General features: G+C 30.5%; 3 protein-coding genes and 1 long non-coding RNA gene across 4 annotated transcripts; 3 read left to right on the top strand and 1 right to left on the bottom strand.

The window, feature by feature from the left end:
• Positions 1 to 1,613: 1,613 nt before the first annotated feature.
• LOC100812098 (outer envelope pore protein 24B, chloroplastic-like) lies at positions 1,614 to 3,472 on the top strand (the record flags this gene model as incomplete). The annotated part of the gene is made up of 2 exons (XM_003549381.3): positions 1,614 to 1,802; positions 3,234 to 3,472. Coding segments are annotated over 2 exons (270 nt in total), but the record flags the coding sequence as incomplete, so codon positions are not given.
• Positions 3,473 to 4,224: 752 nt separating this feature from the next.
• On the top strand, positions 4,225 to 4,938 carry LOC100811031 (outer envelope pore protein 24A, chloroplastic-like). Its single transcript, XM_006601639.1, has 2 exons — positions 4,225 to 4,458; positions 4,858 to 4,938. Exons 1-2 carry the CDS (start codon positions 4,225 to 4,227, stop codon positions 4,936 to 4,938), a joined length of 315 nt encoding a protein of 104 aa, XP_006601702.1.
• A 2,267-nt stretch (positions 4,939 to 7,205) lies between these two features.
• On the top strand, positions 7,206 to 9,633 carry LOC100810495 (uncharacterized membrane protein At1g75140). The gene has a single exon (XM_006601250.4). It carries the CDS (start codon positions 7,493 to 7,495, stop codon positions 9,470 to 9,472), a length of 1,980 nt encoding a protein of 659 aa, XP_006601313.1. The 5' UTR covers positions 7,206 to 7,492; the 3' UTR covers positions 9,473 to 9,633.
• Positions 9,634 to 10,093: 460 nt separating this feature from the next.
• On the bottom strand, positions 10,094 to 12,300 carry LOC102666089 (uncharacterized). The gene is made up of 3 exons (XR_419260.3): positions 11,930 to 12,300; positions 11,432 to 11,772; positions 10,094 to 11,214 (listed from the first exon to the last, which is right to left on the bottom strand). It is a non-coding gene; the product is annotated as an uncharacterized lncRNA (long non-coding RNA).
• Positions 12,301 to 18,039: the final 5,739 nt, after the last annotated feature.

Below are 18,039 nucleotides of genomic sequence, written 5' to 3'. Positions count from 1 at the left end.
AAAAAGCGGACACACCCTAAAGATTATACTTATTGGTTTTAATTGTGATAATCTATATCTCTCAAAATTTGGTTCACACTAAAAAATCTTAAGGAATTCAATTTTTCTTATATTAGATTTCGAACTGTTATTTTGGATGAATAAAAGTTTACATAAGATTTCTAAATTTAATGTTATGAATGAATAAAATAAGGACGCGGCTATTAAAACTCTTAAATTTGTTCACTTAAAAGGAATCCAAGTTCAGTGTGTTTTTTTTATAACCTCGATTAGATTGGGAAAAAAAGTTTTAGTCTCTATACAATAAAACTATTTTTGTCTTTTTTTATCTGTATGCTATGCATGAGATTGGGTAATTGTAGGATAATTTTGTGTTAATTAATAATTTTTTAAGCTAAAAAATAATTTTTTTATTTAATTATTTGTGTTGACATATTTTTTTATCCCTAAGAATTAAAGAGGTACCAAGAGATTAATAAAACCTTCAACCAATAATTAAAATAATGAAAAAATAATTCAAACTAATAAAAGTAATATAACATGTGTAGATGAATATATATCATCTATGATCAAATTATTTGAAATAAAAAAATTATGAGCAAATTAACGAAAATAAAGATTATTGTATATAAAACATTTGTTTTTTAATAAATTAATAATGACCAAAAAAATTTGTTTTATTTTTTTTTAATAAATTAAAACAGATTTAATAAATGATTAATTGTTAATCATTTATGATCAAATTATTTCAAATAGTATCCTTTAAAAAATATTAAGGAAATATATACCATTCATGAGCAAATTAATGGAAATAAAGATTACTGTATATAATTAATTCAAACGAATTAATTTACTTTTGGATGTCTATCATTTAAGATTTAAGATTCCAAAAAATTATGGTTAATCTTTTAGTCGTCCATTTTAAATAATATTTTCTTAACCATTGCTTAATGATAATATCTAATGCATTTATTTTAATAAGTTATTCGTTTTTATGATTATTTCTACGAATCAATTTAATAATTTTTTATTGATATTAAAAATTTCATTATATTTTATTTTTTGTGATAAAATTTAAGTATAATTTCATTGATGCATTTAATTCAATTAATTGTCCATTTTTAATTATTATTAAATTAAGAATTTAAGATATGCCCCAATCATGGCACATAATTTTCATTATAAATTAAGGTTAAACTACATATTACATATTTAAACCCGTTCACCTTTGTCAATATTTTTTTTAATTCTTTTTTTTTCGATAACAAGGAAAAGAACCACAAAACTAACGCTTGGCAGCCCGAGGAAACAAAGTTCCTACCCAAAATAGGTTATGATAGAAAATTTCTGATTGCGCTCTTGCTATGGTTAAGCCATCAATGAAAAAATATTTTTATTGATCTCATTCATATTTAGAATGTTTATATATTGGAATTTTTATATTTTAAAATTAATTAGTAAATTTCTTAAAAAAAGTTATTTTTATAAAGCAAATTGTTATAAATTATTTTTCTTACATATATAATAAATTGTGATTGACTGTGTCTTATTTTCTTCACAATAGCTATATTGACCAACTGAATATATTTATTTATTTTTTTTAAAAAAGTTGAAAACCAACTTATGACGTGGCCAAGAACACGTTTGAACCCGCCTATGACGTGGCCAAGAACACGTGGGACTTCGCCGTCTCGCGGAGGGTCTACGGCGGCGACGACACGTTGAGGGCCTCCTACCAGACATCCAGCAGGGTTCTGGGAGTTGAGTGGTCGAGGAATCCCAAACACACTGCTGGCTTCAAGGTGAAATGAGTTTACAAATGAATGTCAATGTTTGGATGCTAGTTGTAGCTGATTGTCTTTTGTTTTTGTTATGAGAATTTTGATGTTTAAGTTTAACTTGTTTGGTAGAGTTTATGTATATGTTGATTTGTGGTATAGTCAAAATAGTGTATATATAAGCAGGGGAACTTTTCATGAGATGACTTTTGGAGTAGAGTTTGGTCCAATTCCAAATTCTAACATGCTATCAGAGTTTACCTTAATGGTTGTTCGCAAGACAATCAGGCCACCTGTTATCCAACTGTTATTAGATCACCTGCAGATGTCTAGTCCTGCAAATTATGAGAGGTGTGTTGGTGATCTCCGTTAACTAGTGATATGGATGAAATAATGTGTAGAAGTGGGGATAACTCGTTCACTTTGCGAGCTAACTTTTGAGATTGAGTTAGTCCTAAATCCAAAATGTAAGATTGTTATTTTTTTTCTTCTTCATGTTTTTGTGTTTGGCTTGAGTTGATTTTGGATGATGAATTTTGGTTGTTAGTGTGTTGGGTACATTTAATCTCTTCCCACAAAGGCTTGGAATTTTGGACACTGGTGGAACCAATCTTGCTATATGCTTAGAGTTAGAAAATTGGTTGCTTTATATTTTGCTAGAGGGTTCATTCACGGTTGATTTTCAATAGTAGAAACTTCAAGGGTTCATTTACCAAGGGAAGGGTTCTGCGATGACTGATGAGTCAGTTTATGAATAAAGGCTGTTGGAGTGAGGATGTAGTCATTCATCGTGGGAAGGGAGTTCTGTTTGAAAATATGAAGCCAGTAGGTTGTGAAGTTGGTTATGTGGGAGGAGGTGCCAATTGCTTCCGGATGAAGCCAGTAGGTTGTGAAGTTGGTTATGTGGGAGGAGGTGCCAATTGCTTCCGGAAGATGGGACAAGGGGGAATTTAGAAAATGATTTCACCTCTTTTGGTGCTAATAGTCAAAGTAAAGGCTGTATTGGATTATTTATGTAAGCTCATATGATATGTCTAGAATCCTAAATGGGTAGGAATTTGTTAGAGTTGCAATGGCTACTGATATCTATCTTTATTTGTAGTCTTGATTTTTCCCTTGGATCATCATTCCTTACATTTGTTAACCTTAATCAGTTACATACGTGGGGCATACAATGAGTTACTTGTCAGTGATGTGGTCTTTCTCTCTATCTTCAAAATATATTTTACAGACTAGGATAAATGTTAGAAGTTAGAACTGTTCATTTTGACTTATAGATGCCTTGTCTGTTTTTCTTTTAGTAACTTAATCCATGGAGGTTTCACTTTTGAGGATTCTGTTATAATTTTTTTCTGCATGAAATTTGGTTAATTGGGTTGACTCCCCCTCCTCAAAATATATTTTATCATCTTTTTGGTTCTCACAGATGGTCTAACTTTAAGCTTTGTCTTCCAGATCGTAGCATCTGTTAACTTGGCCGAGGAGTTGAAAGCTCCCAAACTTGTTGCTGAGACCACATGGAATTTTGAGATGTAGATTGGTTCCAATATATTGTTTCAATTGCTTGCTAGGTTTACTGTCAAGTTTTCAAGGCTTTTTGGGTCACCATTGGGCATATTTTTGCCTTTGAATATTATATTCTTGGAAGTGTTTTGATCATGTTATGAGCAACTCTGGCATTAATTGTCCACCAACAACTTCCCATTTGATTTTTAAACTATTTCACAGTTTACTTAACATTACAAAAACCTGTAATTGCTTACCTATAAAATGTGCTCAATTATTCTCATAAGTTATTCTATATAGCTTTTCTGTTCGATCTTTTTCCATGCACACAAGAATGATTTGAAATTTGAAGGATATCTTGTTCTATCTGGAGCTGTATTGTTTCATTGTAAGTTTGAAGTGTACAACTTGTATGGATCACTTTATTTTGCATATTCAAATTGTATGTTAGCATTTGAAAAAGGCTTTTCTTGGAACAAAATAAATAAATTTAATAGCATGTTGAGCTATATTTATGCACCCAAAACTGCGGAGTGAGTTGTATCACTGATAACATGTTTGGCAGTTTTATTGCCTATAACATATAGAAATTAAACCTTAATTCTCATTTGGGATACCTGGAGGTTAATTGTTGGAGAAATTAAAATCAATTAATTTCTAGAAATACTTAACTTTTACAAAAGATAAATAAGAGAATTTTTATAAAAGTATATACATAAATTGATTTTAGTTTAACAGAACTCAATTTATGTTATCATATAGTTACTAATAGAAAAAAAAATTATTTAAGTCTGGAACCCAAAATTAATCTCACATTCGTCTAAAGAATGAAAATTTGTAAAATTTATGGTAGTTAACAATTTTTTTTTTATCTAAACAAATTAAACATTGTTATGGAATAGTTTGGGTTTGTTACGTGTAGAACTTACGGTTTAAGTTTATGAACACGGTTGTGATCGGGGAGAAGCCATTGAAGTTTAGTTACGAACACAGCAGGGGCAACAATACAACCCTTTTGGAGGGAACCTTTGAGTTGGATCCTGCGAACAAGGTTTCGGTTAATTACGCGTTTGACTCAAAAATCTGCAAGTTGAAGTACACTTATGTTCATGAGGAGTTGACAACATTTGAACCTACCTATGACATGGCTAAGAATACGTGGGACTTTGCAACGGTGATCACACGTTGAAGAAAAAAATAAATTCCAAAAAGAGTGTAGGAAACAATTGAGAAATGTAGGACAATTTTAGAATGCACTTTCTAGTTGTTTCATACACTTCTTTTTTGTCTTTCAGAATTTCCAATTTGAAATATAAAATTACATTTCGAAATATACTTTTTTCTTTCTTTCAAAATGATGAATCCGAAAGGTTAAAAAAATTTCAGAAAGAGGACAGAAAACAACTTGGGAAGTGCAAAAAGTAACAACCACAATTTTATAATTTGATAACTTGTATTTTATTTTGTTAAACAATTTTGTAGATGTGATTTTTATGTTGTTTGAGAGTGGTATGAATCTTTTTTGTTTCTCAAACAAATTCTCTGGTGTCTAACTTGATGCTTTATCTTCCAGATTGCAGCATCCGTTAAATTGGTTGAGAAATTGAAAACTCCCACACTTACTGCTGAGACTACATGGAACTTTAAGATGTAGTTTTACTCCCACTTTGGTGCTTTAATTGCTTGATAGGTTTACTGTGTTAAGTTTTTATATCATTGGGCATATTTTGCCTTTGAATATTATGTTATATACTTGAAAGTGATTTGGTTCTGCTTAAGTATTTGGAAAGAAATTAAGAGATAAAAGTAAATGGAGTTATTGTTATTGTAAGATAAAATCAATGTATGCCCTTAATTTTTATTGAATCTTTTTTATCAATTGATCTCATGGATAAAATTTAACATTTTTTTTTTGTAAATGTTTATGAAGTTTATACTTATACAGACATGACCTTGATCACGTTGTATAAGCAACTCTGGCATGAATTGTCCCCCAACAACCTCCCATTTTGATTTTTGAACTATTCAGAAATTCACCTCACATTACAAAAAGCTGTAATTGTTTGTCTGTAAAATGGGCTCCTTCATTCACATAAAAGTTATTTTATATAGGATTTTTGTTTCTTCTTTGCTTTTTCAATGCTTACCAGAATGGTTTGAAGGATATCTTGTTCTATCTGGAGCTGTATTATTTCATTGTAGGTTTGAGGTTAAAATCATAACATATTTTGCATATTCAAATTATATCTTGCCATTTGATAAAAAGCTTTTCTTGAAACAAAATAAATAAGTTTAATAGCAAGTTGAGATATAGTTTGTGCACTCCCAAACCGCAGAGTTGTCTCACTGATGGTAACAATCATAACATGCTTGGCAGTTTTATTGCTGATAGCATGTTTGGTAAAATCATAATTGGCTTGTGAACATGATTCTTGAATTCAAACCATAGATAGATATAGCTTTATGATAGGATGGACCTAAGAGGCCCAAATAGATGATTTTTATAGAATAGATAATTTTAGATATTATATTTTTCATATTATTATTATTATTATTATTATTATTATTATTATTATTATTATTTATTTTAGTTTTCTAAAATACTAGATGATGACACATGCATATTTGTCATCTTTTAGGGTTATTATTTAACCTAAGGTTTGTACTCTACTGAGGTATCAACGAAGAAATATCAAATTTATTTTATTAGTTTTTCTCTATAGTTTTAATGGTAAATTTTCTTAGTATTCGTAGAATAGAGTCTCTTTGAGCCTATCACTTTATGAAGCAATTAGTAAGAATTTTTTTTTCCAATAAAAAGGTAAAATTATTAAGGTAAACTTAATCACACTTTGAATAAACTCAAGAGTTCAGGCAATGGTATAAAATCTCGTTATCAAAAACAATTTATTTAACAATTTATTTAACAAGAAAACTCGTATTCGATTATCTTGGTGTGTAAAATTTTCTTGAATTAAAGATAACTACGCATCACTTAATGAATTGAAATACATCCATAATCTTCTTAACTAGAACAAAAAAAATCACACTCAGACTAAACATCCAAATTTTTTCGTCCTCAAGATGCCATGAAATCTTGTCGTGTCATGTCATTTTTTCAAAGCTACTAGTAGTAGGGTGCTACGATTGAATCAAAATTAAACATGTTATAATTATAATTAACTGAGTCTGATTGCAAGAGAAATTGATTGCCACCCTAGGTAAATGAATTACAATCTTAAGTGAACTATCTTTGTAATGCTAAGAGTTTAGTTTTAAAGTTATTATTTTGAAAATCATCATGTGGAAAGAATTTGAGTGAAATCAATCAGTTACCCAGTGTCTTGGTAAGCAAAGTGTATGTCTAAAAGTAATGACAATTTGGACTTCGAGGGTCAACAGGTTGTGAAGATTTATGATTGTAAAAACAAAAGTAAAATATAAGAACTAATTTTTAAAATTTAAAACTATTTATTTACAGTTAAACCTATTCACTCTAACAAGTAACAAATTAAATATTTCAACCATTGATTAAAATATCATTATATCTAAATATATACAGAAGTAATTTATTCATAAATCAGCCACGAGATAGTTCACACCGTAGAAATAATCATTAAAAGTTTACACATTAAAATTTTAAAATTATTTGCAATGTATACTTTTTTTTATGGACACAACATATATTTATATGAATAATTTTTTTTTGATAATACTTTATTAATCTTCTCATCAAAATTCAAATTAGTTAGATTTCATTTCTATTTATAAATAGGAGGATTAAAAAAAGAAAAAAAATGGAAAAAGTAAGGCCTGTTTATAAGAAAGTGGGGTAATATTTTTATATTTATATTAAAAAGTACAAATCATGACTATAAAGATATTTATATTAAAAAATTATAAATTCTTAACCTCCGAAAAAATGTGGGATTATAAATTTTCCCAGGAGCATAAGTGTGTAGAACCTCACTTAGTCCAAGCAAAGCGATCTGACCAGATCATATATCCTTAGTTACACTTACACTACAACTGAAGCGATCTCAACCAACCTGGTTTTGTGTCCGGTTCTGTTACTTAACCCACTTGCTTGCCCTAATTCAACCCAAGTCAATACCCTGTCCCTAAATCTTACATGGATTTCTGCTAAATTTTCTATTGCCAGATCCATCAACTCCCGAGACACCCTCCAATTTTCTTCCTCAAATTCAATGGCGTCGTGGCAAAAAGGCAAGTTTTTTATCTTCTCTTTGCTCTTCCTTTTCTCTTCTCTTCATGTTTCCAGTGCCCCCTTAGACCCCGAATCATGTTCTATAGTACAATCCAAGCTGGACCACGATTCATGCCAGGAACATGTTCCTGAACAACCCCAAATAGCTAATAATTTGAATCAGCAAGTTTTGTTGGATAGGCTTGAGGAGTTAGTGAGAAATCTTAGTGATTTAGTTTCAAGATTAGAATCAAAGCTACCTGACCCTCCAAAAGAAAAGGGTAGGTTTACTCACAGAAAGGGTGGTGGTGATGACGATGATGAGGATGATGCAAGATCAAGTAGTAAAGGAGTTGAAGATGGTGAATTTGAGGGGAAAATCCGAGATGGGGAGAGAGCTAGGGGAACGTCTGTGACAAAGTACACACCTTTTTGGTCAGAGAGGTTCCAGTTTGCATCTGCTGTGAAGTTGGATTCCGAGGTCACTTGTATAAATGTTTTGCCTTTTAGGGATCATGAGGGGCTGAGTAAGTATGTGGCAGTTAGTGATGAGAGGGGAAGAGTGTATGTGTTCACGAGGAATGGGGATGTGTTGGTTGAGTTTGATACCTCATTGGAGTCTTCAATTACAGCAATGGTTTCGTATACTTCGGTTTATAAGAATGAGAGTTTTGTGGTAACTGGTCATCGAAATGGGGAAATCTTGATACATAGAGTTTGGGAGGGAGGGTCTAGTGGAGAGGATTATAGTTCTGTTTTCATGGAGAATGTTGGTAAGTTTCTGTCTCCTGAAAACCATGAAGATGGGTTGCCGGTGAGTCTCTTGGAAGTTCATTATGTAGGGAGGATGAAGTACATTCTGTCAGCTGATACAAGTGGGAAGATCAAGGTTTTTAAGGAGAATGGTTCGTTACACGGTTCTGCCTCGCCCTCTAGTAGGCCGCTAGTTTTTTTGAAGCAACGGCTTATGTTCTTGACGGAAACTGGGGCAGGTTCATTGGATTTAAGGGGCATGAAAATCAGGGAATCTGAATGTGAAGGGTTGAACCACTCTATTGCTCGAACTTATGTTTTCGACGCCATGGAGCGTTCCAAGGCATATGGTTTTACCTCGGATGGGGATCTGATTTATGTCTTGTTGCTTGGAGATGTGATGAACTTCAAATGCAGGGTTAGATACAAGAAAAAGTTTGATGTAGACGAGCCTCTTGTTGCTCTGCAGGCAATTAAGGGGTATTTGCTGATTGCTAACCCGGAGAAGGTTTTTGTGTACAATGTTTCATCTCCGCATTACGTGAGAGTTGGTGTGCCTCGACCTGTTTTCTCCTCAAGTATTGATGAGCTTAGATCATCATTCTTGAATAATAATCCAACCCCAAGTTTGGATGGAGAAACAAGAGTGACACCCTTGATAGCTAGTGACCGTGAAAAGCTTGTTATTGTTGGTCTTGGAGGTGGGTATGTGGGAATGTATCATTCTAATCTACCTATCTTCAAAGGGGAATTCAATACCATGCTATGGACTAGTCCTGTGTTGTTCTTCATACTTTTCCTATTTGGGGCTTGGCACTTTTTCGCCAAGAAGAAGGAAGCACTTACATCATGGGGACCAGATGATCCATTTAGTTCCACGTCAGCTACCACCAGTGCGCCGTTGGCATCTGCCTCTGGGGACAGATCTTTTGCAGACTCTTCTTCGAGAAGTTCCGAGGTTATGGATCTTAGAGGTGGAAATCTCAGAGCTCCACCGAGAAGGTATGGCTCTCCTTCAAGGTATCCCGGTGGCGGGGCTGCAACTTCCTATAGGCTTGGTGTTGGTGGTGCTTCTGCTGATCACAATGCTAGGCCAGCTTCAGTTGATCCAGATTTTCGTGCAGCCTCCGAGCTCAAATTTAGGGCCTCCACCATGGACCCTCCAGGTTTTCCTAAAAGAAGAGATGGTATGTTTGTAGGGAATCAAGTTGTAAATGACCGCAGTTGAGTGGAAGAGTTAATTGCATGATATAGGTTTTTCTCTAACTAGTTTCAGATTTCCTTAGCTTTTAATCGTATGCATCATTTGCTATCTGGTCTCGCAGTTTTTTAACTTTCAAGTTGTTGCACAAAAGAGAGAAATAAATTATAATGAGAAACTTCCAAGTCTTTTCTTCTCCCATATATTTTTTATGTCCTTCGAGTTTTGATTTTATTAACAAGTCCCATATATGAGAAATATATTGTCCCAAGGACTGGTTGAAGATAGGATTTTACCACAATCAAGCTGTATAAAATATAATCTATAGAGAAACTAACTAGTAACTACTGATAACAATTATGAACTACTAACTAGTTCTAAATTGGCTATAGCCTATGCCACTGCCCATGGCACTGTGCATATTCCTCTACAAACTTTTAGTGGTACTTTTGAGTTTGAGGACTTGTCCTTTTGAGACAAGAAGGCTTCACTAATGAGGAGAAATTATCTTTAAGTGACATTGTAAATTTTAAAAAATGAAATTATGTCACATGGAGAATAGTCGAGACCACGTGATTTTGGAGCATGTAATATTTTTTTAGTAATAGCAAATATTTGTGCCAACATTTCTCAGCTAGTCTGAAATGACATTTAGGAACCATGTCAAACCACCCAAATGATGCAGAACCTACAATAGAATGCTTCTATGTAGACATGATCGGCATCAGTACGACGTCAAAGCAAATAGACGCTATATCTAATCAGAAAAATTGGGATTCAAGCTTGAGCCACACCCATATATGATTTGGATTTTTTTTTTTTTTTATCTGCAGAAAACAGAGCAATTCGTGTTTCCCAAGGATGCACAGTTGTGAATTTTGATTGGGCGATGGGACAATAATTACAATATGCTTGAATATAATGTATTAACAAGCATTTGAAAAAATCAAAATGCATAATAGTCGTATTAATGTTGATTTGTGTTTCACGGAGTAAGTCGTATTAATAAGTTCGTAATGGTGTATTTCTATAAAGTTATAATTGTATACTTCTCACATCAACATAAGTTATTAAATAAAATCTTAGTCTCATCGTGATTTTTTATAATGGTATGTCCATATCTTACATAATTTGTGTAATGTGTCTCCCCATTGTGTATAAGATAGATTGATGGATATTGGGATTGAATTATATGTAGAATAATGAAATCGTCATTCAAGTACTATACCATCGATGGCTTCAGGAGGAGCAGGACAAGAGGGGAAAACATTTAAGAATTTCATCGTGCAGCCTACTTCTCTCAGTGGAATAAAACATGTATAGGAATATTGAACTGAAATGAAATAAACAAATGTGCAGGCCATTTCTCTCAATGGAATATATTTATAGAGATTAATTGAGTTGGAGATCTTAAAACCTTTTGATACAATCTCCATACATCGAATATTTTAACAACACAAGAAGCAATTAATGGAGGCCTACAGACTGAAATTACAAATAAGATAATATATAGGAAAGTAATAGAAAAGTCTAGATTTTTATTCTGAACTAGAGTTCCCATGCAATTTCGTCTCTTGGGATTGCAAGGCCTAACACACTAATTAATCAAGGAAATCACAATAATTAAATTTGTCATGTCTTGGGCTCAACCTATGGATTGAACTCTTTTGCACGCTGGGCATTGGTTCTAGTGCACAAGCCACTGTTTGATGCACCTTAGATGATACTTGTGAACACACAAGTGCAGCTTCCCAATCTTCATAATCCTCCTACATATGAAAACAAATTTTGTAAGAGAAAAGTTAATAAATAAAACAAATTTGATTATAATTTCATATTTAATTATAACATGACAGTCATCAAGGACGGTGTTGAAATTATGATAATATTTTCTGGGATACGCCGAATGATAAATAAAGGTGCACATCCAAGCAAAATATTAATAGTAATAATATTGATTTATTAAGTGTATGATATCAGTACTACCTCGCATAACAAATTCCAGCACAAGTTCAACAAGAGAGATACGAGAACAAAGGTCGTTGAAATTGGAGGACTTGCGTTCGTGACAATGTTGAACCTCGTTCCCAACATGGTTGTTTTCGGATCCACGTTGACATTGGAAAACCTCCATGACAAAAACACTTGTCATAGACAGTCACTCACACTAAACTTTATGTGCTGCCGCATACAAAAAGTTTAGGGTTTCCTTGAAGATGTTCCACGAGACTCAAAAGGCAAAGAATAGTCCAAATCTGAAGGAAAGGGCATGCTGAACAAATGCTTGCCACTCCAAAATGAGCTATTAATTGGAGGAGCTTTAACAACTGCAGAAGACGTTAATCTTTTATTTAATAGTGAATAAAAAACTAGTGTGATTATTAAATAAATTATATTTGTAAATTTATGGAGAATGTATATTAGTCATATACTTAATTCTAACTATTAAAAGTTAATTTATGATAATGAAGTTAGAACAATTACCTTATTTAATTAATCAGGGAAATCACGGTTGTTGACGATGTTTATTGTCCATAGTTTGGACAAAGGATCGGGCAAAGCATAAAAGAGAGGGAGAAGAAATATAAGACATGGTCAATGACTTCCATATGACTAGATCTGTAACGACGGTCCGTGAATAGGATTTTGATGTTTGACTCATGGATCTACGTACCATATACAAAAGAAGCACAAAAAAGTTAGAACCAAGAGAAGATGCCAACACAACAAAACATAATTATAAAGTGTGAACAACGTCAATCTTAGATATGTGATGAGTCTAATAAGTCTATTTGATGAGAACAAGAGGAGGTGATGAACTTTATAGTGTAGATTTCATATGGTAGGAATAATCACATATGTGAGAGTGATAGCAAGATGTAGATGGAGGGTGTGTTGGCAATATTCCACATTATAAAGCTTTGGAAGCCTTTATGAGGATCCAGCTGGATAAGAACAAAGAAACATGAACCGTTCGATTTAATGTTATCAACGACTCACAATTAGTTGTTTGGTAATCTGTGTCTTTCCAAACCAACCAATAGAATGCCATTATATGGTATCCATTTTTCATTTTATGTGCGTTTTTTCAATTTTAAATTGGATTGAGATGTGAATAACAACAACAACAAAACTAGTCCAAAAAGGATCCAAGGAGATCATCATAGAGAAACATGAATTGTTCAATTTAATGTTATCAATGACTCATAATTATTTGTTTGATAATCCGTGTCTTTTTGAATCAACCAATGGAATGTCACTACATGATATCCATTTTTTATTCTGTGTGTTTTTTCAATTTTAAATTGGATTGAGATATAGATAACAACAACAAAACTAGTCCTACGAGATTATCATAAATAAATGAGAATTGTTCGATTTAATGCTATCAACGAATCACAACTATTTGTTCTATTTCTTCTCGAACCAACCAATAAAATGTCATTATACAGTGTCCACTTTTTATTCAATGTGCGCTCTTTCAATTTTAAATTAGATTGAGATCTGAACAACAACAAAACTAGACCATGTAATGCACTTTTTTTATTTAGAGTAAATAATATTATAATATCTTCATATTTATTTAAATGACACCAATCTCCAAACTTATTTGAATATTACATTTCACCCTGTTTGTACAAACTCAACAACATAACTTTTTGGAGTAATTTACATCCTTGTCTTACGCTTTGTCTATAAACTTTTTTTGGTCTTAAATATAAGAAAAAAAATTACTTTTATGCTTATGAAAAAAGTTAGTTAAATATCATTTAATGGTGTCAATATATCTCATTTAAAAAAGTACTATCTAGCATAATAGATTCATACATAATAATATTTTTAGGCTATGTAAGACAAGATATTTCAGTTAGCTTTTATATTTTTTTTACTAGCTGAAAAACTTGTTTAACGGTTCGATAAATAGTTTTTTTTAGTAGCTTCTTAGTAGATTCTAATGTTTTTTGAAACGTTACATTTTTAAAACATTGACTTTTATCTTTTTATATTTTCTTTCACTTTTATCCTCAATATATTATTCATCTTCCTTGATACCTTTTTAAATAAATCATGATTTGATTATTTTTCTATTATTTTATACTTTTCAACTACTTTAATAGGTAGTGTTACCAAATACTTATAATTTAATAAACTGGTTTTTCAACTTCTAGCTAGCTTTTCAACTATTTTTGCCGAACATAGCCTTACTCTGGCTATGTTCGAAAAAATTAGTTGGAAAGTTTGTTGGAAGTTGAAAAAGCTAGGTGATAGCTGGAACCTAAAAGACTAGCTTATTAAATTAGAAGTGTTTGGTAAAACTAGCTATTGAAATAATTGAAAAGTGTAAAAAGATAAAAATAAAATAAAATCATGGTTTATTTTAAAAAGGTAACAAGTAAAATGAATAAATATATTGAGGATATAAGTGGAAGAAAATGTAAAAAGCTAAAAGCTAGAATTTTAAAAAACGGCTATTTCAAATAATGTTTCAAAAAACAGTAGAAGCTACTAAAAAAGCTTGTTTACCAAACAAGCAAATAAACTTTTCAACCAATAAAAAAATTTAAAAGATAGCTGGAATATTTTAACAAACATAACCTTTGTTACCTATTTTCAACTATTTTATTTCTCACCATTTTTTGTTATTGCTAAACACACCCTAAATCCAACCCAATACATAAACATGTTGGGTACTTTTATTCCTAGAGAGTAAGTAAATTTTGTTCCTTGGAAAAATCTTCTTTACTTTTCATTTTAAAAATATAAAATTACTATTTTTTGTTTTTTTACTATCATTTGACACTCATTAATCAATAGCTTATTTTCTTTTATAGAAGGTCTAGTAACCATCTAGGAGACACCTACTAATGTATGTACATAGTGAAACCTTTATTCAAAATTCTTAAAATGAATGATATTTATTTACTTACAATGAACATTAATAGAGAGCAAAATTACAATTTCATATTTAAGAAAGGTAAAAAAAAATCTTTTATAATTAAGGACCAATACCTAAATTTACTAAATTTTCAAGGATAAAAAGTTTAGGGTTTTTTTTTTTACAAAAAGACTAAAATTAAAACTCATTCGTTTTAGAAGGACTAAAATAGTATTTAAGCCTAATTTTTATTATTAAAATTGATATTTAGTGGATTAATTATGCTTTTCATTCCTCTATTTATTTTGACTATATTTGACAAAATTAATTGAAAAGTTAACTGGTAAATGAAAGTTAAAAAATTAGCTTATTAAAGTAGAAATGTTCGATAAAAGTAGCACTTGAAATAACCGAAAAACATAAAATGACAGAATAATAATAAAATCATGATTTATTTAAAAAATATAGCAAAAAAAATGAGATATTTCGAGGATAAAATTGAAATAAAATATAAAAATCCAAAAGCTAAAAATTAGCGTTTTAAAAAATGTTACTTGAAGTAACATTTCAAAAAACGTTAGGAGCTATTCTGAAACTACTAAAAAAACTTGTTTATCGAACAACCAAATGAACTTTTCAGTTAATAAAAAAAGTTAGAAGTTAGACGAAATATCTTTTCGAATATAGCCTAAATTATAAATGTTCGTTAAATCTAGTTGATAAAGTAACTTAAAAGAGTAAAATGAGATAAAAGTAATAAAATCATGATTTATTTAAAATAAAGTAATAACAAAATTTGGACTATGTTCGACAAGATATTTCAACCTGTTTCTATTTTTTTTTCCTAGCTAAATAACTCATTTGGTTGTTTGATAAACATGTTTTTTTAGTAATTTTTCAATAGTTTTTAGCGTTTTTTGAAATGCTACTTCAAATAACTTTTTTTAAAATGCTAGCTTCTAGCTTTTTATATTTATCAAATTTTTTACTTACATTTTTTAAATAAATCATAGTTTTATTATTTTTCATCATTTTACACTTTTCAATTACTTCAACTAATTTTATCGAATATTTATAATTTAATAAGTTAATTTTTCTTCTTCTAACTAGCGGTTGCTACCAGCTACTTTTACAACTAATTTTGTCAAACACAATCTTAATAAATATATTAAGAATAAAAAAGTACAAATTTAGAGAAATTAATAAACATGTTACATGATAAATAAATACATCAATTGGAAAAGAAAAAAAAAAAAAACCGACCATTGTCAAAAAATCATAGCTCAATATAAATACATCAATTGGAAATTAAAAAAAAAAGATCACCGACCATTGTCAAAAAATCATAGCTCAATGTGTCAAAATCTATGGATATATAACTAACAGAATAAATGAAAAACTAACACAAGGATAATATGAAAATTTTCTTACGAGAATAAAATTAAATCCTTTTAAAAATAGAGATCGAATAAAAAATCATGTTATTTGAAAAAATAATTGAGCCGATTTTAATTTATGTATATACTGAAACATGCATTTTTTATATTCAATGGTGAAAACAATTTGAAATCTCACAGCACTTGTATATATAAAATAACATTTTATATATTACTATTATTATTATTTTTATCTTTTTCCATTACATAAATCATTTTTCTTCCTACATTTTTTTTTGTCATACAAACTAATTCATTGTCATATTATATATAGCATTTTCAGGAATTATGGTCAATCCAGTGAACAATGCTGGAACCGGCATGCACCGTACCCTTTCCACAATTCAACAAGTACCAAGGTTTTTGCAAGCATATTTGCACCTTCTACAATGGCTTAATTTGTTCTCAATCATCATTTCTCTGCAATAATCTCATGCCCAATTGCTATGCCTATCTCTATCATATGGGTGGCACACCATTCATTGCATCGTTGCTTCGGTTTCGAGGCTTAGGTTAACAACATCTTCTCTTCAACATGATCAAAATAGCATTATTAATACCACATTACAATGGAACAATAATATTAAACATGCAAAGCTAGAGAATCGGTGTTCAGCATATATACACATATATATGGAGGTCTTAATTATCCTTTATTCACTTCTTTTGGAGAGAGATTCAGATGGAGAAATAGAAACAAAGCGCGAGGAACTTTTGGAGAGAGATTCTTACGATAATAAATACAAATTCTCGGTCGAATTAAAAAATATATAAACAACATACATACTTTCTCAAGTAAACGCTTTATCCAAACAAAGCATAATAAAATATTCGGCACTTTGGTCCAATGTCTACAACGCATACAACAAAAAGATAATAATAATAATAATAATAATAATAATAATAATAATAATAATAATAATGATGATTAATTAATATGTTTTTGGTGCAAACTTCATTATAGCTAACAAATTCAATTTTGAAAGGTTCATTTGGATTGGGTTGTTTTTTTTTTTTTTTGAAAAATCAATGGATAAGGTTTTTAGGTCATTGTAACTGTAAATGGAGATGTGTTTCAGTTCTCTTCTAAGACGAATCTGAGTAATTGTATTAATCTGCTTTGTCATTCTTGCCTCGGTAGTGTCAATGTGACCCCAACGTGCAAGATAACTCCATGACTACCCAAGTAGTATAAGGTAAACATTTACTCACCATCTCACGCGCATCGACAACATGCTTGATTATCTAAGTAGCATTTTTCATGCTTGATATTGTTGGCTAATCAACACTCATTCAAATAAAATTATCTATACCCACAAAAGGATGGTGAAAATATAATAAAGATTATATCATTTAGAAAAATAATAACAAATACAAAAATTTAAACATGGTTCAATATTTTTTGTCTATGTTCACGGAACCGTCTCAAAAGTATTTTATTATCATTAAAATGATTATAAAATTGTAACTTACCATAAATTGTGTATCACTCTACAAATTCGAGTACCTCACTCAATAGTTACAAAAAATGATAACTCTCTCACATAAAAACACTTTTATTATCTTAACAAATGACTTTGTTTTTCAATCTCTTTTCTCACATATTTTTCTTTCATGTGTATCTTCTTCATTAGTTATGTTCTTTATTTATAGTAAAAATTGTAACAAACTATAATAAATAAGCTCTAAGTTGAAACAAAAACAATTTTAATATATTCATTCAAATAAGTTTTATCTAGTAAAATATAATTTTACATTTTATATTTAAATCACCTAAATTTCAGTTATAAAAATTCAATTCTCACCCTAAATTAAATGCACCTTATAAGGTGAGAATTGAATTTTTACGCCAATATATAATGTAAACATTTTCCAAGCCAAAGTAGCAAATAGTAACTACTACTTACATAACGTGCGTGAAATTGCTATTTCAATCTTTCTATTATGAACCTGGTGGATTGATACGTCACTCATTGCATCATTGTGATTTGTCCTCTTACGAGTTCCCCTTAATCAACATGGCCTTTCATATGTAATATTTGTTGCTACTAAATTAGAGATCAATCGACACGTTTTAATTTGTTGGATTAAAAATTAATTTTATTCACCACGGTTGTTAGTTTAATTTTTTGTTATATATAATAAAAATCAAATATAAATTAATTTCATGAATTAATTCTTTCATTAAATAAATTATTTTTGCACGTATGAATTTAATAAAATCTTACCATACATCAATTTTTTTGGATTCTTTCTCATGTAATTTGTACTTTTTAAAAAGA

This window comes from Glycine max, chromosome 17 (assembly GCF_000004515.6).
Source record: "Glycine max cultivar Williams 82 chromosome 17, Glycine_max_v4.0, whole genome shotgun sequence".
Taxonomy (NCBI): Eukaryota; Viridiplantae; Streptophyta; class Magnoliopsida; order Fabales; family Fabaceae; genus Glycine; species Glycine max.
The sequence above is the reverse complement of the archived record's forward strand: the minus strand, read 5'-3'. Positions and strand labels throughout refer to the sequence as shown.